Here is a 22992-nt window from a genome sequence, read left to right as displayed (position 1 = left end):
TTTTTTTTAAGTGACATTTGCAGCAAAGAAACCTGACTGAAAGGCTATCTTGTTATATGTAGACATCTTTTTAAAAGTGCAAATGTTAAATATTGGCAGATAATGTACACCAGGTGTATACATTTCGCCATTGTTGAGGAGCTTTACCGACGACACAAAAGTGCAATCGGTGATGCTCTTTACCTACGGCAATTTATATCTCAACGACGGCAATTGCCGTCGGTGCCGCCCTGAGTTGTAAGGTAAATGGTATCTAACGAACACGAATGGTGTGTTTTATTTCTTACATATACTAAACAACCCCTCAGGTTTGGGAAGAATTATTATTAGCCAAAAACCAACAAAACAAAAAGCAACAACAGTAAACGAACAAAACATTAACACCCCCCCCCCCCCCCCAAGAAAATATTTTAAAAAAATAAAAATAAAAATAATAATAATAAAACACAAAAAAACCAACAAAACAACAACAACAACAACCTCACAACAAAAAACACCCACCTCTTAAATTATTGCCTCTTACGGAGTATAGATTCAAAACTTTTACACTGAAATCTCGTTCATGCAAATATCTTGTATTTTAACCCTAAACATTTTGCTAAAGTCTACAATCTGGCATTTGAAGTTTTTTTTAACCTGGACCTGATCTTTGAATGTTTTATAAGCGGGGGGACTGATCTTACTGTCTAATCATCATTGTATCTGATACGAGCCAATGGTATTTCCATGCCATGTGCCTCGTTTTACGAGCGATCGTAGCGCTAATGTTACTTCGTAAAACGGAGCCCAGGCGATTCCGAAAGTGTTGTTGCCAATAGGTTTGTCTCATTGGTATTTTAGTTGGTCGTATGAGAGGTCACTTGACTGTGACATAACGTTAGTTTTGCTCAGATCTATAACTATAAAATACAAAATAGTAAACATTAAGATCTGGTTGCAGTTCTAGGATTCATATTTATATATCTACGGTCTCACTACACGGATGTTAAATTGCCGAACTTCAAATGAAGATTGCCAATAGAAAGGGTTCTCGTTGGCACTAACGACATACACCATTGCCAACATACATTATATAAGCATTTATTTTCACTCTAAAATTGAGAACATTTCCGTCTCAGTTTTTTGCAGTATGACTGCATCTGGCTGTAGTACCGGTCTGAACAGGTGGTTCATTAACCGATTCACGCTGGTTGGCTCTTGTGCTATACACCCATGTCCCAAAAGGTTATTTTACAATATTACAAAATAGCACGGGCAAAATACAGCTAGAAGGCTTACCATTAAACATACATATTGTTTTATTTCTTCACCATTTCCTAGAAGTGAATATGTGAACCACAACTTGTGTCACAATTAGGAACTATGGTGGATAAGTGAACTCTCACCCGGAAGTCAACTGTGTAGTGAGACCTAAATTGCATTAAAGTTGTCAAAAAATATAGGCATTTGGGGAAATGTTCTAATTCCATCAGGAAGCCAGGTAAAACTGATAGTTACGCTTCGTCAATCAGCCCCATTCAAGAACAAATATTGGTATACTCCCATAACGCTTGTAGGCGTTTTATTCTTAAAACCTAATTAGAGATATATACTAGCCGTACACATTTACTCAGCAATATTATAGTAAAAAAACAACATTAATATAGGTACTTTCCGGTTTCTTTTGATTAGATATAACCAAGAACTGAAGTGTTCTTAAAACAAGGGGGGGGGGGGGGGGGGGGGGGGGGATAACGAAAATGAAGAAACAAACTTATTTTCTCATTGGTGCCAATTTATAGATTTTTTATTTATTTATTTTATTTATTTATTTATTTTATTTTATATTATCCACCACGTGTTCTACATAAACACTATGATTATTGGTAAACAAAACAATTGTTTGACTCAAACTTTGAGTTTGAACGAGAGGATCAAATGCAAACTGCACATATAGGCTATAGTCTTAACCGTAACCTTGGCGTCTGGATACTAAGCTTTGGAATTTGAAATAAAGACGTCAGTGGGCCATTTTTCGCAGCCAGTGCACCATGATTGGTATAGCAAAGGACGTAGCATGTGATATCCTGTCTGCGAGATACAACATATCTAAAAAAAATTTTTATCTGTGTCAAAATTACCAAATGTTTGACATCCAATAGCTGATTATTAATAAATCGGTGTGCTCTATTGGTGTCGTTAAATGAAACAGTGTGTTTGTTGTATATAGAGACTGGTCTAGGCTCAAGCCTAATTTTGCTATATAGTCTTAGGCTTAAATGCTACTTGGGTGACAGAAATGTTAATACCGCTTTCTCAACGTGTATGCAAAATAAAGTTATGACATAAGAACGTCGCAAAAATACTCCTAGTATGCCGAAATTAAACATTCCTACATTTGTCCATTCATTGTTTCATCTATAACTTCCGGTGAAAATATTCCTACATTAAAAACAGTGTCAGAATGACCATACGTCCAATAGCCGATGATAAGATAAAAAATCAATGTGCTCTAGTAGCGTCGTTAAATAAAACAAACTTTACTTTGCATTTGTCCATTCGTCCATTCATTGTTTCATTTATAAGTATTCCGGTGAAAACAGTTAAATCCTAGATGGTTTGAGGTACATTCCAGACAATGTTAGCTCAATTTATTTTCATTTTAAAAGAACCCCCTTCCCCCTTCAATCAAGTTTGGTGCTACATATTTATTTACAGTGGGAAACCCCGCCTTCTTACGTACTCTGGCAGCATTAGTAGATTTACAGTCTCTTTCTTTTATTTTTATTTTATTCTTATGTCCAGTGTGGTTGTTCAACAATTATGTTCAACGTAAAAATGGGCATTTTTTAAACTACCCATATACACCTATATAATACATTACATACAGGTAGCACACCACCGATTGCCGTGTCGTTACTTGCTGTAGCAGATTAATATAGTCCGGTTTAGGAAACAGTTCCTCATATTTTTATCTTTGTTTTTTAACTACAAAATTCTGATATGCCTTTTGAAATCTTTCTTTGATAATTACAAGTAGCTTGACCCGTGTATTATTTAAATAACCCATTGATTTAAAGTTACTTATTTTATGTAGTACTAATATAACTGAATGTCCGTTTAACACAGTTTTGAGTGTTTGATATTTTCATGTTTCAAATAAGGAATGGTGCTTTTTCTTCGTGTGCGTGTGTGCTTGTTAATTTATGCACTGATATATTTACGTACGTGCATAATTATTTTTGCTGTTGTACTGGTGGATTTTCTTTTTAATCTGAGAAATAATATTGTGTGAGTGAGTTTTTCACAGTACGTGTGCGATACGCGTGCTTTATGCATTGCTTGTGTGTTCAGTGTTGAATGTTCATGTTTATTCACGTTTGTATATTATATTGCGTGCGTGTCATTTAGTCTTTACTTTTTAATGTGTGGTTTTGATGATAATGATGACAACGGCGATGATGATAATCATTATGTAACAGAAAAGTCAACCTCCACTGAGTGGATTCGAACCACGGACTCTCAGTATGGAATCCAGCGCTCTACCAACTTAGCTAATGAGAAAATTCCCACAAGCTACTACCAGTAGGAGAACGTTATACCCACACTACTACAATTACGACAGTGGTGATGATGACAATGATAACGATGATGATGATGATCATGCATTTATATTTATTGCTTATATCAAGCTTGTCGTTAAGGACATCCAATTCAAATGGATTAGTATAAAAGAAATAAAAAAAAATAGTAATAATAATTAACAAATGCATTTGCTCTCAGACAGGAAACACCATGGCCTTTGAGATTATATGTACCAGTTCTGAATGACTGGTTGGTATATATAGTCTACACCTTCAAACCCCGTTAGCGAACATAATCTCTGACTGGGGTGGGGGTTGGGGTCCGTCTAAACTAGTGGACCATGAATGGTATACCTCCAAGTACTTCAATGTGTGTACTATCCTGTCTATTGAAAAATGCATACAAAACATCCCTTGCTACTAATGGAAAACTGTAACGAGTTTCCTCTCTAAGATTACTAGTACATGTATATGTCAAAATTACATTTTTTTTTCTTTTACTTCAAAAGCCGATGATTAATAAAGCAATGTGCTCTAGTGGTGTTGTTAAACAACAAAAAACTTAACATTGCACTCATCACTTCAGGGTTCGGAGGTGTTTTTCCTGTGAAAAGTCACTTAAGACTACTAAACTTAAAAGTTTGTTTTGTTTAACGACACTACTAGAGTCGGTAGAGCGCTCGCTTGATGTGCATGGGTCGTAGAATTGAATCCCATTGCTTAGCTGTCTCCAAAAGGGTGTATAACTCTACTAAGGCTTGCTGCTACAGAAAAAATAGTGGATTTCCTCTGAAAACTTATGTTTTAGAATTATCAAAGGGTTGACATCGAATAACAGATGATAAATAAATTAAATAATGTGTTTTAGTGGTGGTGTTGAAGAAAAAACAATTATATCTTTTTGTCTCGGTACAATTGGGGTGAAAAGATGAGAAAAAAGAATGAAAGTCAAAATTAAACCACCGTGGTAAAAATGTAAAATAAGTTAGTTTTTTTTGGATTTTATGAGTCATTACATTATGTCTGTATTTGGATTTTCATGTTTGTCACATTATTTGGAATCCGGGTGATAACAAAATATATATACTATGGAAGAGTTGTAACCATGTTTTCTCTGAGGTAGGTTTTAATGATCAAATAAATTAATGATGACGTTGTCTACTATTATATTTGTTGTGTTATTTGTCAGTAATACTCTAGATGATTATGACGTGCTTTTTATTTTGTTACTTATGTATCGGGTTTTCCCCCTCTACACCCCCCCCACACCAAAAACCCCCCCCCCCCCCAAAAAAAAAAAAAAAAAAAAAAAAAAAAAAAAAAAAAAAAAAACCCCAAACAAACGAACAAAAAACCAAACAAACAACAAAACCCCAAACTATTTAAAAATAACTGATTAATAACTTGGAAATTATTTGCATTAGGATAATAATATTTTGCATCTTATGTAGTATGTACGTATTATCCATTTGTGGCATGCAAGTCAAACGCCTGCTAAATAGTGACAGAATGAAGACCGCAGTCAAAACTTGAATGCCAGAAAGGTGTCCAGTTTTGGAGGGAGCCACCCAATATACCGTGTTTTCCTAAATTAATGAACAGCCACTGACCATAGATTCCGAGGTACATTATCAGGTTCGAAATAACAAAATATGCTCTGCTTATTGTTGTTTATCCTGCTAACAAAAACTATCGTCTGCTGGTAATAAGACAGCGCGGGGTATGGGTTGGCCTTGTAGGTAATAAGACAGCGCGGGGTATGGGTTGGCCTTGTAGGTAATAAGACAGCGCGAGGTATGGGTAGGCCTTGTAGGTAATAAGACAGCGCGGGGTATGGGTAGGCCTTGTAGGTAATAAGACAATGCGGGGTATAAGACCAGCGCCGGGGTTGGCCTTGTAGGTAATAAGACAGCGCGGGGTATGGGTAGGCCTTGTAGGTAATAAGACAGCGCGGGGTATGGGTTGGCCTTGTAGGTAATAAGACAGCGCGGGGTATGGGTTGGCCTCGTAGGTAATAAGACAGCGCGGGGTATGGGTAGGCCTCGTAGGTAATAAGACAGCGCGGGGTATTGGTTGGCCTCGTAGGTAATAAGACAGCGCGGGGTATGGGTAGGCCTCGTAGGTAATAAGACAGCGCGGGGTATTGGTAGGCCTCGTAGGTAATAAGACAGCGCGGGGTATGGGTAGGCCTCGTAGGTAATAAGACAGCGCGGGGTATGGGTAGGCCTCGTAGGTAATAAGACAGCGCGGGGTATGGGTAGGCCTTCGTAGGTAATAAGACAGCGCGGGGTATGGGTAGGCCTCGTAGGTAATGTGTAAAACATTTGGCACCTCTGGGATAAGTTTTAGAACATTATGGAATTAAAATATAATAGGAAGGACGGAAATGTTTTATTTAACGACGCACTCGACACATTTTATTTACGGTTGTATGACGTCGGACATATGGTTAAGGACCACACAGATATTGAGGGAGGAAACCCGCTGTCGCCACTTCATGGGCTACTCTTTTCGATTAGCAGCAAGGGATCTTTTATATGCACCATTACATAGACAGGGTAGCACATACCACGGTATTTGATATACCAGTCGTGGAGCACTGGCTGGAGTGAGTAAAATACAATAGAATCATGAGCTAAATAGGAGATGATATGATCGTAAAAACATCTGGCTGTTAAATATATATATATATATATATATATATATATATATATATATATATATATATATTGTTTCATTTGAAATATTTTACCTGACAGAGCTGCCTTGTACACAGCCTTTTTCTTTTTAGTCCAGTAAATTTAAGTCAAAATTTAGGTGAACACAGAACACATTGCAACAGAAGGTTTTATTGCTTTATATTGTTAAGATGACCACAATGAACATTATATCCAAAATCTACCAAAATCTGACGCCGAGAAAGGTACTAATTAGCATAAATCCAATATGGCCACCAACACAAACTTTGAAGCAGTATATCTCCTAAATGGTTGATTTTAGACCCATAAATCTATTATAAGTAGATATAAATATGATACCAAAGAATCAAAATATCTTCTTTTAAAATATAGTGTGACGCACCCTATGACGTCATGACGCAAATATGACGTCATATGGCGTCATCAAGACTCAAAAGAAGAAAAATGTATAGTTACCAGCAGATACTATACTCATACATTTACTCATGTATTAGTAATAATGCTTAATCCTAAAATGGTGTAATATCACAAATGGTGGACAGGACGATAACATGTACTGTCAGGTTCAGATATATTGTCTCGAAGGAAAATAAATGTCTAAAATAATACCACAAATTTCACATATGTTCTGATGTGCTATCTAAAATAATATCATCAGAAATGTATGTCGTATTTGATCAACTAAGCAATTCAAATCATCATAATTACACAACTGGTTCCAAGTCATCTAGTTTCTAGCATCTACCAACCTAGCTACTGACACCTGTGAAACCATCACATACATGCCTCTGCGATTGAACTTGTTCAATCACATCGCATACCTACAGCTTGTGAGGAGTTCATTGTTTTATGTTCAAAATGTTATAATAATTCTAAACTGTCCATTAATATTCTGTCCCGGACCAGGCCACTGGCTATCCATAAGCCGAGCCCGGGATAGACATGCCCGAAAACTTGGTGGTATTAAAAAAGGTTCTCTGTCTGTCTGTGTGTCTGTCTGTCTGTCTGTGTCTCTGTCTCTCTCCCTCCGTCCGTCCGTCCGTCCGTCCGTCTCTCTCTCTCTCTCTCTCTCTCTCTCTCTCTCTCTCTCTCTCTCTCTCTCTCTCTCTCTCTCTCTCATTTCATTTTGTGACGATCATCTCCAGTTGCTGGCTTCAGACCATCCTCTTTTTCCCACCCAGACTAGCACCTGACAGTATAGCTGATGATTGTGACACCTGGCTGCTTCACAAAAACACACCTTAAGTATTGTTTTTTTTTCATATTACAGATAAGATTGAGGTTGTATGGCAACTACACATTTCCTGTATATAAAATGTATGTTAGAAATATGCTCACCAAATTAACCCGCAACAAAATATTGTCCCAAACCAATGTCAATGTCTTTAAAATAACATTTTTAAATCTGTTCCTGGCTTTGCATGGTAGCAATGTCTGTCAGTGCCATCACCAATGACGTGTAATTTCAGTGAAATATCAACTTCAGTCTTTACTAACTCCATACTTCACAACCATAATTCAAAGCATTGGAAACATAGGTATCAAAGACACGTAGCTTCGTTTCCTTATTAAGTAATAACATGTTACATAATCTTAAAATATGCCATATACATTTTCCTCCTTGAGATGCAATTACCCTCTGTGTTTTTGTAAATTTACCATTAAAATTTAATGTTTACCCAAGGTAGTTAAAACGATCGACCACTTCAATTAAATCGTTATTATATATCCATTTTTCCTTGGCTGATAATTTTCTAATATTTCTAAACATAACAATTTAATTTTTATCAGTATTGACATCAATATCTCATAGTGCTGTATGTATCAAGAGTATCAGGCATATTTTGAAGACCAGCTATTGTCTCTGACAAAAGTACAGTCAACAGCATACGGGTGTCAAAAGTGTGTGTGTATGGGGGGGGGGGGGGGGGGGGAGGGGGGGGGGGGGGGGGGGGGGGGGGGGGGGGGGGGGGGGGGGAAATGTACAAATATAAAAAAACATCGCTGCTGCTACAAAGTGTGGAGGGCACAATCCCCCCCCCCCCCCACACACACACACACACAGGCGTACGGGATCCCATTTTTGTAGTGGAGGGAGGGGGGCAGGCTAGCTTTTGTTCGAATCTGGATAACAACATTTATTGATATTGACATTACTACCAAACAGTTATAAAACTACTAAACGGTTGCAAACGAATCACTATGCATCATTTTTGCCCGAATTTGAGGTTTTGCTCTCCGTCTCGTATGCTTCCCCCCCCCCCCCCCCCCCCCCCCCCCCCCCCCGCCCCCGTTTTCTACACCAGTGTCCTTACCCACGTTTACGCCCAGGTTAATGTACGATCAGCATGTTTTCCCGCCTTTCCAACTTTTCGGGGCAGTTGCTAAATATAGAGTAGTGCTTGGCGTGTCGTCACTACCGGTGTGACAAGGGCCTAACGACAACATTTCGGGTAGGAAATGAACCTGTTTTGTTCTATTTTATAACAACTGCTTGATATTAAAATAACCGTGCTTATAATCTATAGACTATTAGTCCGTTCCATCATTCTATAAACATGTTTGGTTTTTTTGTAAATAATTTCAGTTTGGTTTGACGTAAGAAGAAAAGCAAAAGTGTTTTGTAAATAACAAAAATATAGGGCCTAATCAGGCTAATGTTAATCGGCTCAGACATAAATAACTTGTAAATCCCATAGTATGAAAAAAACGTTACCTGTGGAACAGACTATAGTAAAAGTATTTACTATGTAGATTTAACTTGTTTCAATAATAAGTCGACACGCCAATATGGACAGGGTGACGGTCACCCTATAGGCCTACTGTATATCGTTCTATTACGACGGTTTTTGAGCAAGCGCTCGCATTCAGTTTGACTGGTGCACATCCAGAACGGAAATACTGATTTTAGTGCTTAACCGACTAATGAATGGATGGATGGATGGATGAATCGATGGGTGGATGAATGAATAGATGGATGGATAGATGAATGGATGAATGAATGAATGAATGTTTAACGACACCCTAGGCTAAAGTCCGAACCAAAATGTTAACAACTACGACAAATTGCTCTCCTACCTTTATTTTTCGTTAGATTTTACCCACATTTTATCCAGACAGAAATCTTGAAAAACCATTACAGTGACACAGATTCCACATACTAGATGATAACCATGTCACCTATATCGACTTCGCTGAGATCGCATAGGGCAAAAAGCATGTAATTTTGTACCGGCTGCCATTTTTACTTTTTATGGAATATTCTCCAAGAGGGGTGAAAGGATATGACTTAATCTAACAACGTCATAACATGTTATAACATAAAAGCAAACGTGATGACGTCATATAAATTTTATTATTATTAATTTTCTTTTTCTTTAATGATACCACTAGAGATCATTGATTTTATATTAATTATGTCACATACTTTGGAGGCTTTCACCCCTCTTGAAGAGTATTCCATAAAAATAAAAATAAATTTGAATCCTAAACAAAAACTGATTTTTTATTACTTTTTTTTTTTACGATGAAACTATCCCAACTGTAAATAATTCTACAATTTGTTGTAGTCACCCGAGTCACGAAATTACATGCACTTTGAAATGAAGAGTAACAAGCGAATTGGTTTAAAAAGAAAAGCCCAGAGTAGTGGTTAGATGTTCTAAATTTGAGTAATAAAGCCCAAAATATTTGTGGTAATATAATAAGATATTTTTCTAATCTAAGATTTTCTTTAAATATAGTGTACGATTTACCTCTGGATGATAAAGCTATGTTACTATTCCATTGTTGTAAATACTGGTCGTTTTGTCTTAATTTTACTTGCTTAAGAAGTTTTTATAATACAATATGTGTTTGTCATATTATTTTGTCATGTTATTTCTATACATAGGGACCATACATGGAATGCTCCACTTTTAACTGGGGATGGCATCTTTTCATACTGAGTGTAGGCAAACTGGGTTGTAGGCAAACTGAGTGTAGGCAAAGTGGGTTGTAGACAAAATGGGAGGGCACCTAATTAACAACAGACTAAGTTAATGCGTAATTGGCAGGTGACACAATAACAATTAATTGAATTGCACATGGACAGCTAATTATATATAAATTGCATTTGAATATAGTTGTAAATGTAAATATTGTACATAGTGTTTTTTAATCACATACGTTAACATTGTCGCCTACGGGGTTTTATAGTACAAATTAAATATGATTATTAGATGCATGTATTATTTATCAGGATGTTTTTCTGTTTATTTTTAGGTAATGAATTTTGACTATGAGATCCACACACGTGCGATACAGCAGCATAGACGCCACGATTGTTCTCACTTTGGTGGTCACGTGCAGTGGGTTCTCGTGGGTCAAGTTCCCGGTAAACCTGACGGTATGCAGTGGACAGGACGCGAGGTTCAACTGGCTGTTCCAGCTCTCGTCAGGTGAACGCGTCAGGCAGCTGTTCTGGGCCAAAGAACCTAGAACAAACATTTCTGTCTGGGATGGAGAAAAATTCCACATCGAGCCTAGCCCATTCAAAAATCGGGTAGAGCAATTTCAAAACGGGATATTTATTTTAAAATCGTGCGAGATGAACGACAGTGGTAATTTTAGAATGGAGCTGACTGTGGACAACCCGTTGAAATGGTTGAGAACACAGCACACAGCCATCTGCGCTTTACAGGTCCAAGACTGGGGTAGGTATATGGGGGGGGGGGGGGGGGGGACGGGGGACGTAGCCCAGTGGCAAAGCGTCTGCCTGATGCGCGATGTCTAGGATTGATCCCCGTCGGTGGGCCCATTGAGCTATTTCTCGTTCCAGCCAGTGTACCACGAATGGTGTATAAAAGGCTGTGGTATTGTGTAGGCTGGGGGTATATACTATAGCAAGTAAAATTTTTAGGGGGAATCGAGTCATGCTTGGAGCGGGGATGGTGGGGGTGCGGGTTTGTCTGACTGGGACGTGCCAAAACAAAATCATCGTAGGACACTAGTTGGAAGGTGAGAAAAACCAATCAGAGAGTATAGGTCCACGGAGGCGATTTGATCACTGAACCCAGGCACCTCAGACGAGCGCTCTACCGACTGAGCTAAATCCCGCACCAAAACATAACGATAATGCATGTCATCATTTTAGGCGTGTGAGGGGCCTCGGACCTGAGGGGAGTGATTAATTGCTCCCCTAACTAAGATTATTCGGAGCCATTTAAGGTATCATATTCATACCAAGTAATTTCACATGCAAAAGTGAGGTAATAATGACTCCTTGAACTAGTTTCAGGTGAGCGAAGGAAGGAAGGAAATGTTTTAGTTTATGCACTCAACACATTTTATTCACGGTTATATGGCGTCGGACATATGGTTAAGAACCACACAGTTTGTTTATTTTGTTAAAGACACCACTAGAGCACATTGATTAATTGATCATCGGATACTGGATGTCAAACATTTGGTAAGTATGACTCGTAGTCATCAGAGGCAACCCGCTATATTTTTCCTAATGATGCAAGGGATATGCACAGGAAAGCACATACCAAGGTCTTTGTCCAGTATAGTGCACTGGTTGGAACGTAAAAAAACAATCAGTTATATGGATCCACAGAGATGGTTCGATCCTGTGACACAAGCATCTCAAGCGAGCACTCAACCGACTGGGCTGAATCCCTCCTCAAGGACCACACAGATAGTTAGAAAGGAAACCCACTGTCGCCACTTTTCGATTAGCAGCAAGGGATCTTTTACATGCACCATCCCACAGACAGAACGATACATACCACGGCCTTTGTAACACCAGTTATGGAGCATTGGCTGGAACGAGAAATAGCCCAATGTCCCCACCAACGGGAATCGATCGCCTCCGGTTTTAAGGTTCATATAGACTGGATGCGGCGCGTGCGTGCGATCAGACTGTTGCATCTGCTGCGTCTGCGGTTTGAGTTTTGGGCATGTGCACTATATACGATTATTTCATTACGGCTGACAGTATGCGTTTTGGACATATACACCATATAGACGATTATTTCATTACGGCTGACAGCATGCGTTTTGGACATATACACCATATAGACGATTATTTCATTACGGCTGACAGTATGCGTTTTGGACATATACACCATATAGACGATTATTTCATTACGGCTGACAGCATGCGTTTTGGACATATACACGATATATACGATTATTTCATTACGGCTGACAGCATGCGTTTTGGACATAATCACCATATATACGATTATTTCATTACGGCTGACAGCATGCGTTTTGGACATATACACCATATATATGATTATTTCATTACGGCTGACAGCATACGTTTTGTATATAATCACCATATATACGATTATTTCATTACGGCTGACAGCATGCGTCCTCTCTAAGACTATATGTCAAAATTACAAAATGTTTGACATCCAATAGCTGATGATTAATAAATCAATGTGCTCTAATAGTGTCGTTAAACAAAACAAACTTTAACTTTCTTTTCACCTGTAGCTGCACCCTCACTTGGGAGCCCACCAGCTGACAGCATCCCCCCTGTCGATGGATGTAAAGAGTTTCGCTGTTTTGAGAATCTTGTGTTTCTCGGTCGGCCGCCCGTGCAGTTCCAGTGGAAGGTAGGTGTCACTATCAGGAGAACTGTTTTGAGAATCTCGTGTTTCTCGATCGGCCGCCCGTGCAGTTCCAGTGGAAGGTAGGTGTGACTATCAGGAGAACTGTTTTGAGAATCTCGTGTTTCTCGGCCGACCGCCCGTGCAGTTCCAGTGGAAGGTAGGTGTGACTATCAGGAGAACTGTTTTGAGAATCTCGTGTTTCTCGATCGGCCGCCCGTGCAGTTCCAGTGGAAGGTAGGTGTGACTATCAGGAGAACTGTTTTGAGAATCTCGTGTTTCTCGGCCGACCGCCCGTGCAGTTCCAGTGGAAGGTAGGTGTGACTATCAGGAGAACTGTTTTGAGAATCTCGTGTTTCTCGGCCGACCGCCCGTGCAGTTCCAGTGGAAGGTAGATGTGACTATCAGAAGAACTGTTTTGAGAATCTCGTGTTTCTCGGCCGACCGCCCGTGCGGTTCCAGTGGAAGGTAGATGTGACTATCAGGAGAACTGTTTTGAGAATCTCGTGTTTCTCGGCCGACCGCCCGTGCAGTTCCAGTGGAAGGTAGATGTGACTATCAGGAGAACTGTTTTGAGAATCTCGTGTTTCTCGGCCGACCGCCCGTGCAGTTCCAGTGGAAGGTAGGTGTAACTATCAGGAGAACTGTTTTGAGAATCTCGTGTTTCTCGATCGGCCGCCCGTGCACTTCCAGTGGAAGGTAGGTGTGACTATCAGGAGAACTATTTTGAGAATCTCGTGTTTCTCGGCCGACCGCCCGTGCGGTTCCAGTGGAAGGTAGGTGTGACTATCAGGAGAACTGTTTTGAGAATCTCGTGTTTCTCGGTCGGCCGCCAGTGCAGTTCCAGTGGAAGGTAGGTGTGACTATCAGGAGAACTGTTTTGAGAATCTCGTGTTTCTCGGTCGACCGCCTGTGCAGTTCCAGTGGAAGGTAGGTGTGACTATCAGGAGAACTGTTTTGAGAATCTCGTGTTTCTCGGTCGACCGCCCGTGCAGTTCCAGTGGAAGGTAGGTGTGACTATCAGCAGGGCGCAAAGAAGCACTTTATATTTACTCGCCAATGGCTAGTGAATGAAAACAAATACTAGCCAACTAGAGATTGTTACTCGCCAGGCAACATATGAAGTACATGTATTAGTATGGATAATTATAATAACATAATTAAAGAACTTTAAACACCAACCTCATCCTATTTTGTTTTACTTTCCTTTGTAAACCGTTTTTTAATTGGGTTACGCGATTCCGACAAGTATACCGACGGCTACAGTTACCGAAACTAGGACGTATTTTATTTATTTATTTATTTTTGTTCACGATATGCTATCGTTACCAACAACTTTCTCGAACGTTTTTTTAAAATTTATTTAGCATATTCCCGCCATGTAACATTTAGCTTAACTTTAGGTGCAAACAAATTGGCTGCGAAGCAATTGGTCCAATGCTTTGTGAAAACTCATTTACAATCGGAAAACCCCGATGTGTCACGAGGCTTTCCGAACACCTCGATCGTCAAGTCGGCCGGAGAGCTCCGAGTGTGATATCCGCAAACAGGGCAAAATGCGGAAGTGTATGTTTACAGTTTCGTTCATTAGTATATGTGTCGTCTGACTGATTAGTGAAATAAATGTTCCAGTGACAGCTTCATTCTGAAAAAATAATCTACTCGCCAAAAGGCTAGTGTTTTGCAAATTTAAATCGCCATAACAGAATTTCACTCGCATAGGCGAGTGTTTCACTCGCAGTATTGCCCTGATCAGGAGAACTGTTTTGAGAATCTCGTGTTTCTCGGTCGACCGCCCGTGCAGTTCCAGTGGAAGGTAGGTGTGACCAATCAGCTCATTTATTTGGTGCTCGTGAACATCGTGAATATCATGAGTTCACGAGTTCCAAATTGTGAAGACGATTTCACCAATTGGAGAGTGTCTAGAGAGTGTCAAGGCGATTAATAGACAATCTGCACGGTCACTACAATTTCACACACCCCATCTCATAATTGCACGAATTATGTGTTTGTTCCGTCATTTTTGTCCACTAGTTGTTAAGACTGAGACAGAAAATCCTACCCCAGTTAGTAAGTTGTGTTCACGGGTTATTTCACCAAAGGAACGCTCTTCACAACTTGTGAATTGGAAAATACGAAATTCACCACTTCTAATGTACGCAGCATAAATCATTGGCTATAATCGAATGAATGAATGCTTAACGACACCCCAGCACGAAAAATACATCGGCTATTGGGTGTCAAACTATGGTAATGGAAAAACAATATGATGTGGCTATAATCGATTTTGGTGGAGCCGTTGGGCTATTACTCGTTCCAGCCAGTGCACCACAATTGGTATATCAAAGACCGCGGTATATGCTTTCGCGTCTTTGGGATAGTGTATATAAAAGAGTCCTTGCTACAAATGGAAAAAATGTAGCTGGTTTCCTCTCAAAGACTATACGTTAAAAAATTACCAAATGTTTGACATCCACTTGCCGATGATTAATAATAAATCAATGTGCTCTAGTGGTGTCGTTAAACAGAGGAACCATTATAATCGGTTTGCACCAACCAATTAACTTTTGATTATACAATCGGTTAGAATTCTGTGAACTTAGGAAGGATGTTCAGCGGACAAGACCAAACAAACCGATAACTTTTCCTTTAGTACCAATTCCAGGGTCGTACCCTCCGGGGTGGGGGCAGTCCCCCCCCCCCCCCCCCCGAGAATCTCACTTTTTTTTTACTCCCGAAAATAGATAAGCATCTCAGAGTTTAATGTGTATAGTGTTTCATTTGTTTATAAAAAGTAGTGCCCTTCCCCCCCCCCCCCCCCCCCCCGGATTTTGATCAAGGTACGGCCCTGGATTCAATATCCGTTTTCTTCACAGGCATAATTATATACATATGAATCCTAAACTCAAGAATATTTACATCAATTCCATCATATAAACAGTAGGAACAATAATTAGTTTACATTTTTAACTATGACTATGGGTTATGGATCTTTATTATCAACAGATCCCAATAAATCAAGATTCGATTATAATCGATCAGTGTACGATTATAATCGATCCATCTAGAACATCACTATGGGTAACCCAAATTCGTTTTGAGTCTATAATCGCCAGGGCCGTAGCTAGCGGAGGGGGGGGGGGGGGGGGGCAAAATTTTAGAAACTTAAAGAAAATTCTCTTGAGTTTTAGACTATTAAATACTCAGTTTCCCCCCTCCCCCAACAAAAACTCCTAGCTACGGCCCTGCTCCCATTTAATTAGCCCAAGTACTGTGACGATTGGACTATTATAATCGTTCTCTCGAGTACATAACCGGTCAAATGTCCTGTCAGGGGCGGGATTTAGCTCAGTCGGTTGAATGCTCACTTGAGGTGGTTGCGTCGTAGGATCGAACCACCTCGGTGGATCCATTTAATTGATGGGGGGGGGGGGGTCTTGTTCCAACTAGTACACTACAGCTGGTCAAAGGCCGTGGTATGTGCTTTCCAGTCTGTGGGAAAGTGCATATAAAAGATGCATTAAGAAAAATGTAGCGGGTTTTCTCTGATGACTACGTGTCAGAATTGCCAAATGTTTGATATCCGATAACCGATGATTAATTAATCAATGTGCTCTAGTGGTGTCGTCGAACAAAACACACTTTAACTTTAAAGTCCACGTCAAGCCCACTAACGGCAGAGTACTCGGACTATCGTTTAACGTACCTGGTCTGAATTTAATTATTTACATCAATAATTTTGCATTTATTTTTAGCATGAAGATGATATCGTAAACGGCAACAGACGTGGTAACTATAGTTACCTGTCTGTTTGCGATATCGACGACAAGTACAATTACTCGTGTCGACTAGTAGGTGACGCTTTATCTTGTCTGCCTCCTGAACATCCATTGAGAAATCCACTTGTCTTCACAAACCCACTTGTCTTCACAAATCCACCAGGTATAAAGCTTTTGGATAATGTCATTCATATAGTCAAATCTCATAGGCGTACGGGATCCCATTTTTGTAGAGGGGATGGGGGGGGGGGGGGGGCAGGCTGACTTTTCCCGAATTAAACGAAAATGCCCGAATTACTACGCATTTTTACATGGATTACAACTAATTTTGAGGGTAGAATGATGGTAAAAAGGTCTCATGTTATTGTTTGCACATTTTTTCTGAATATCTGTATAATTTTTACCCGAATTTAAGGTTTTGCTCCAACACTAGGGGGAATAGTGACAACCCCGCCCCCTGTCTAGTACGTTTATGTCAAGTCTTATTAATATTATGACGTCATATAAGAGATTAACAACAGACACGGTTCCAGGATTGTTTTACTGGTGCGTGTCCTAAACAGGCCCATAGGATCAATGTCGGGGGGTGGGGCACAATCTCTAGTGAGGGGGTAAAGTCTTTAGTCGGGGTGGGGGGGGGGGGGGAATGTACTAAAATAGGTTAAATATAACTAACATTACAAGATGTTTGCTGGCGTGGCGGTCTATTTTTAGATTTATGACGCGCCATCCGTCTAAATATAGACTAGTTATCCCGCTGTCTGCGGCATTTTAATTTGTACACAATGTTTTATTTTGTTTATTTCAGTTTACAATTAAATGCACAGAACACACAACTCATCCACCCCTTGCAGCTGCAGCAATGGTACAACCCGCGCATGTCAGATTTTTACCGGGCAAGAGACACACAAAAACACCTTCGTGTCGTTTATAAGAAAAAAATTCAAATATTACACATTTAGCATAATCTACAATCAATCCCAAAGTCATAAGAGCCCATAAAATCGAGAAATTGATACATTCCTTTACAAATATTGACGTTTTCACATTCGCAACCAACAGCAGACCAGAACACGCATATGGAGTGCGCATGCGCTGAGAGTAAGATAGCCGGAAAACTTCACTTTTTTTTTAAATTAAAAAATGACGGATCATGATCTGCACCAATAAAAAAAATATTAACACTGATAGCTCGGCAAGTATCTCAGATATTAATTGGCTAGCGAACTGGGATGAAACCGCCTCCTGTCAAAATGCTTGACACGGAGAATCCCTTCGAGTCTCCGATTTTAGCAGAGAATCCTCAAGCTTTTCCATTACGAATGAAATCAAAACGAGTTAAAAACATGGAAAATGACGGTGGAAAAATCAATCGGAAAAATATAACAAAAATATTTTTGGGTAGAATTTTTTTTAAAGTTCATATTCTGAGCGAACTGGCTTGCAACCGCTGTTTTATTAAAATAAAAATGGGGTTGACAGTGAAAAAGCCAATGTCAAAACGTTACTTAACCATTGAATTTAATTAGGTCAGCGCTCAGTGAACATATTTTTTCTAATGCAGTTCTTTAACAAGTAGGATCTTCTTTTTTCCCTTCTTTTTTCATTCTTTTTTTATTATTATCTTTGTTTTGTTTAAAGCTTATGTATTGTATTTATTTTCAGCGAGGTTTTCAATATTAGTTGGTATTTCTGTGTCTCTGACCATGGTTCTACTATTATGTGCTGCTGTTTTCGGCCTCCGGTGGTGGAGTAAACAGAAAGGAGAAAAGACGGGCAATACAACACCCATTGAAGTCTCTTCAGGTGCGGACTCAAGGGAGGTTGTCATGGGTTTTCTAAAAATCCAGGCTTATGTGCGGGAGTGAGGGGTTGAAGGGGGTTCACCCCGATCAAATAGATTTGTTTGTTTTTTCAATAATTATACTTGATGTGGCGAACACGACACCCCTATAAATTAATAACGTCGACGCTATGTCGGGTTTACTTTCATGAACTACCTCAAAGACTGTGGTAAGTACTGTCCTGTCTGAGCAAGTGCGTATGAAAGATTCCTTGCTGCTTTTTTCGGTGCGAGTAGCCTATGGTGGCAACAGTTTTTTCCTCCTCTCTCTCTCTCTCTCTCTCTCTTCTCTCTCTCTCTCTCTCTCCCCCTCCCTCCCCCCCCCCCCCCTCTCTGCGTTCGCTCGATGCGTGGTCTGTCTAGGATCGATCCCCGTCGAGGGCCCATTGGGCTGTTTCTCGTTCCAATCAGTGCACCACGACTGGCATATCAAAGGCCGTGGTATGTACTACCCTGTCTGTGGGATGGTGCATATAAATGATCCCTTGCTGCTAAGCAGAAAGAATAGCCCATGAAGTGGCGACAGCGGGTTTCCTCTCTCAATATCTGTGTGGTCCTTAACCATATGTCTGATGCCATATAACCGTAAATAATATGTGTTGAGTGCGTCGTTAAATAAAACACTTCTTTACTCTCTCTCTCTCTCTCTCTCTCTCTCTCTCTCTCTCTCTCTCTCTCTCTCTCTCTCTCTCTCTCTCGTGCGTGAATCCATGAATCCTGGTGGTGTTGTAAAATTGATTTTATAATGTCCCGTGTTTATCTTGTTTACAGTTGAGAGGGAACTACCTACAACACCCGAAGATCAGAATATGGCAGAAGATCAGAATATGGCAGAAGATCAGAAATTCCAGGCTTAACGAGAAAAAGACTTATTTAACGAGAACCACCGTTTAGCCAGTCTGGCTGAATTCAAGACCCGCGCTTACAAAACTCAAAATTCTGACTTTTCTAAAGTCTAGACTTTAAAATCATGTGACAACGTGCTAATAACGTATTGAAGTCTAGACTCAACGGTTTAGTAAAATCAAGAGATGTGGGCATCAGTCTCAAGTGGATATTGAATAGGGGTCCAGTGACTCTCCCAAGTTTGAATTGCCCCGTTTAATCACTTTTTGTTTTAAATTCATCATCCGCAATATAGAACACTAAACTTCCCTGAAAAACAATGTCCGGAGAGAATATCCCCCCCCCCCCCTCACACCCCCACCCCGAACCCGTGTACAGATCTCGCTCCCTTTGAGAGCTTGGTACACACTTAATTTCCCATTTTAGAATTTTGTGACGCCTCCCCTCCCCTCCCCCCCCCCCCTTACAAAATCCTGGATCTGCCCCTGCTAGTAGAGAAACCTTTAAGCAAGGTTCTTACAGGCGATATATAGTATTAAAGCCTACTTGCCCTTTCTAAAACATTTCTGGAAAACCACATTTTATTATTTGGTTTTGCCTTAAAAATCGCATTTATTTCAGTATATGTTGAAGAGTTTTTAGCTTTTGAAAGATCATTTCAGCTTGTGTTTTATTTTTAATTCAGTATTACACTCCAGAATATAATTTGGATGGTGTAATAACGCAGTAGTTTGCAGTCGATGACGTATAGCATGCCCGTAGGAACCGGGAAGGCTGCCCACCCCCCACCCCACTGATTTTTTTTTTTTCCCCCCGTCCTACTCCATATAAATATGTGCCCTCCCCCCCCCCCCCCCCCGAGACTGCACCCCTCCACTAAAGATATGACCTCCATCAGTTAGCGTTCCTACGAGCCTGTGTGGTGTGTTTTCAAAGTTTCAAATCTTTTGATGTAGTTTGTATGAAAATAAATAAGGTTTTATCTGTGAAAGAGCAACCTTTTAAAAAGTTAAAGTTTGTTTTCTTTAACGACACCACTAGAGAAAATTTATTTATTAATCATCGGCTATTGGATGTGAAACACGTGGTAATTTTGACATATATAGTCTTAAAGAGAATACCCGCTTTCGCTCGTTAGATACATTTTAAAACAAAAAAGTATTGTTCTCTATTTATTGTTTAAAAGGATGTGCTCCTCCGGTCACTTTTAGTACGCAGGTAAGTACGATAGAACTGGTTCAACGTGCTTACATCCAATGAAGGTTCAAACACGTTCGTTGTTGGTACACAGTGGGACATGGCTTAGTTTAGTAGCTTATTTATAGGTGGTGTATATGTTTACATTACTTTCACGGAAGGAAGAGCGTGGCGACAGAACAGAACAGAACAGAACTTTATTTACTCTCATGGCCCTCATTCAGTGGCATCAGAGGAACATAAATAATAATAAACATACAAATTGTCAAGATGATTTCAGAAACATATATACCACGATACAAACAGATGAGCAGCTAAATATTAAAAACAGTTAAATTACACGTAAGTCAAGAAGCACAAAATTGTTTGTTAATAATTGATATAAACTTACACAATTTTTTAAGAACACTAATACGTTTTGAGCTGAAGAGTTGCTGGAATTTGTATATATTTGGTCTATTTACATACTATTTGTTAATATATTTTAATCTTTCTTGTCTAAAGTTTTTGCATATAAATAGATAATGAAATTCATCTCCAACAATATTGCTATTACTAAGCATACAGTTTCTATTTTCATATAAAATATTTGGCCACCTCCCCTTTTCAACTGGTAAAAAGTGATTTGAAATTCTAAATCGAAAAAATGTTGTGTGCATTGTTTTATCCAGAATGTTAAAATATGATTCTAGTTCCAATTTTTCTTTAAATATTCTATAAGTAGTTCCTTTGCTGGTCGTAAAGATGTCATTTCTCCATGTTTGTAGATACTAATCAGACAGTCTTCTCTTCACAACTCTTTTTAACCACTCCACTGACAAAGGGTTGTCAATTTGAAAATACATTGCCCCTCTCCCCCCCCCCCCCCCCCCCCCCCCCCCTGCCCCCAATCAGTCAAATATGTAACAAAATCCAAGGGGCTGACAATATTTATTTGTTTCCTGTACTATTTCGGTTGGAAATTCTCCACAGGATCAGGCGCGTATGCTGAAAAGTGTACGTGGGTGTGTGTGGTGCATGTGTGTGTGTATATGTGTGTGTGTGTGTGTGTGTGTATGGTTATGTGTTTATGTATATGTGTGGCTGTGTGTGTGCGTGTGTGTCACTGTGTGCGTGTGTTTGTGTCTCTCTCTCTCTCTCTCTCTCTCTCTCTCTCTCTCTCTCTCTCTCTCTCTCTGTGTGTGTGTGTGTGTTGTGTCACTGTATGTGTGTTGTGTGTGTCACTGTATGTGTGTGTTGTGTGTCACTGTGTGTGGGTGTGTGTGTGTGGGGGGGGGGGGGGGTCTAGACTGACTTCCGCGCCAGAGGAGTCATCGGAGTAGGGAGTTGTACCTCTGGGGTGACGTAACGTTGTCAACGTAGGGCATAATCAGACGGGGGTCCATGTGCCCCACCACTGCTATTTTTTGGTCAAATATTAATATTGCCTTCGTATACGGCAATAAGGCAGGGCATATAGTAAAGCGCTGGGCTAATCCGAGTTCTCCCTAGGATATGTGGGCCCACTGGGCTATTTCTCGTTCAACAACAACATCAACAACGAAAAAACCACAACAAAAACAAACACACAAAAGTAAATAAACAAAATTCAGAAAATGGATCCACTGAGACGGTTCGATCCTACAACGCAAGCACCTATTGTCATTTTGATAGTTCGACAAGACAAAGATAGAAGAAAGGAAAGGATTGTTTGTTTAGCGCGACATCGGCACATTTCAGTCTACCATGGTTATTTTGTTACAGAAAAAACCCAACATCATCTTCATTGACTAAGCCTACCGGAAAGTACATGGGATTTATATACATGGACTTCCTCACAATAGACAGGACGATAAACATTCCCCGGTCTATGAGATGCCAGTCGCGTGACTGAATGTTACTGGCTGGAATGAGGTGGCGTGGGGATTAATTGATGTCGATTGATCCTAGGTCCACTGAACTCGAAACGAACGAACAACTAAATATCCCAGCACAAAAATACACATCGGGGGCTATTGGGTGTGATACAAAGGTAAGTAGTCTATATAAAAATTATTAAATTACAAAAATACGAATCGGCTATTGGGTGTGATACAAAGGTAAGTATGTGAAAATTATTAAATTACAAAAATACATATCGGCTATTGGGTGTCATACAAAGGTAAGTAGTCTATATAAAAATTATTAAATTACAAAAATACGAATCGGCTATTGGGTGTGATACAAAGGTAAGTATATGAAAATTATTAAATTACAAACAAAGTGTTCTCAAGCAGCGAGTTGCGTTGCGCTATGTGATCTATTTGAAACCATATGCTCCGTCACTGGTATATGAAAGTTAAAGTTTGTTTTGTTTAACGACATCACTAGAGCATATGACATTGATTTATTAATCATTGGCTATTGGATGTCAAAAATTTTGTAATTTTGACATATAGTCTTAGAGAGGAATCCTGCTACATTTTTCTATTAGTAGCAAGG

The 22992-nt window shown here is 39.7% G+C and overlaps 1 protein-coding gene across 2 annotated transcripts; it reads left to right on the top strand.

Annotated features, from left to right (window-relative positions):
• The first annotated feature begins 8639 nt into the window (after positions 1–8639).
• On the top strand, positions 8640–20349 carry LOC121386738. Of its 2 annotated transcripts, none has more exons than XM_041517736.1 (6): positions 8640–8715; positions 10526–10701; positions 12752–12873; positions 16623–16809; positions 18312–18452; positions 19261–20349. In XM_041517736.1, exons 2-6 carry the CDS (start codon positions 10542–10544, stop codon positions 19344–19346), a joined length of 696 nt encoding a protein of 231 aa, XP_041373670.1. In that variant the 5' UTR covers positions 8640–8715; positions 10526–10541; the 3' UTR covers positions 19347–20349. The 2 variants fall into 2 exon arrangements, with proteins under 2 accessions (XP_041373670.1, XP_041373669.1); XM_041517735.1 differs by having other exon boundaries at positions 10526–10956.
• Positions 20350–22992: the final 2643 nt, after the last annotated feature.

The sequence above is a fragment of the Gigantopelta aegis genome, chromosome 12 (genome assembly GCF_016097555.1).
Source record: "Gigantopelta aegis isolate Gae_Host chromosome 12, Gae_host_genome, whole genome shotgun sequence".
Classification (NCBI taxonomy): domain Eukaryota; kingdom Metazoa; phylum Mollusca; class Gastropoda; order Neomphalida; family Peltospiridae; genus Gigantopelta; species Gigantopelta aegis.
This window is presented reverse-complemented; position numbering and strand designations above follow the sequence as displayed.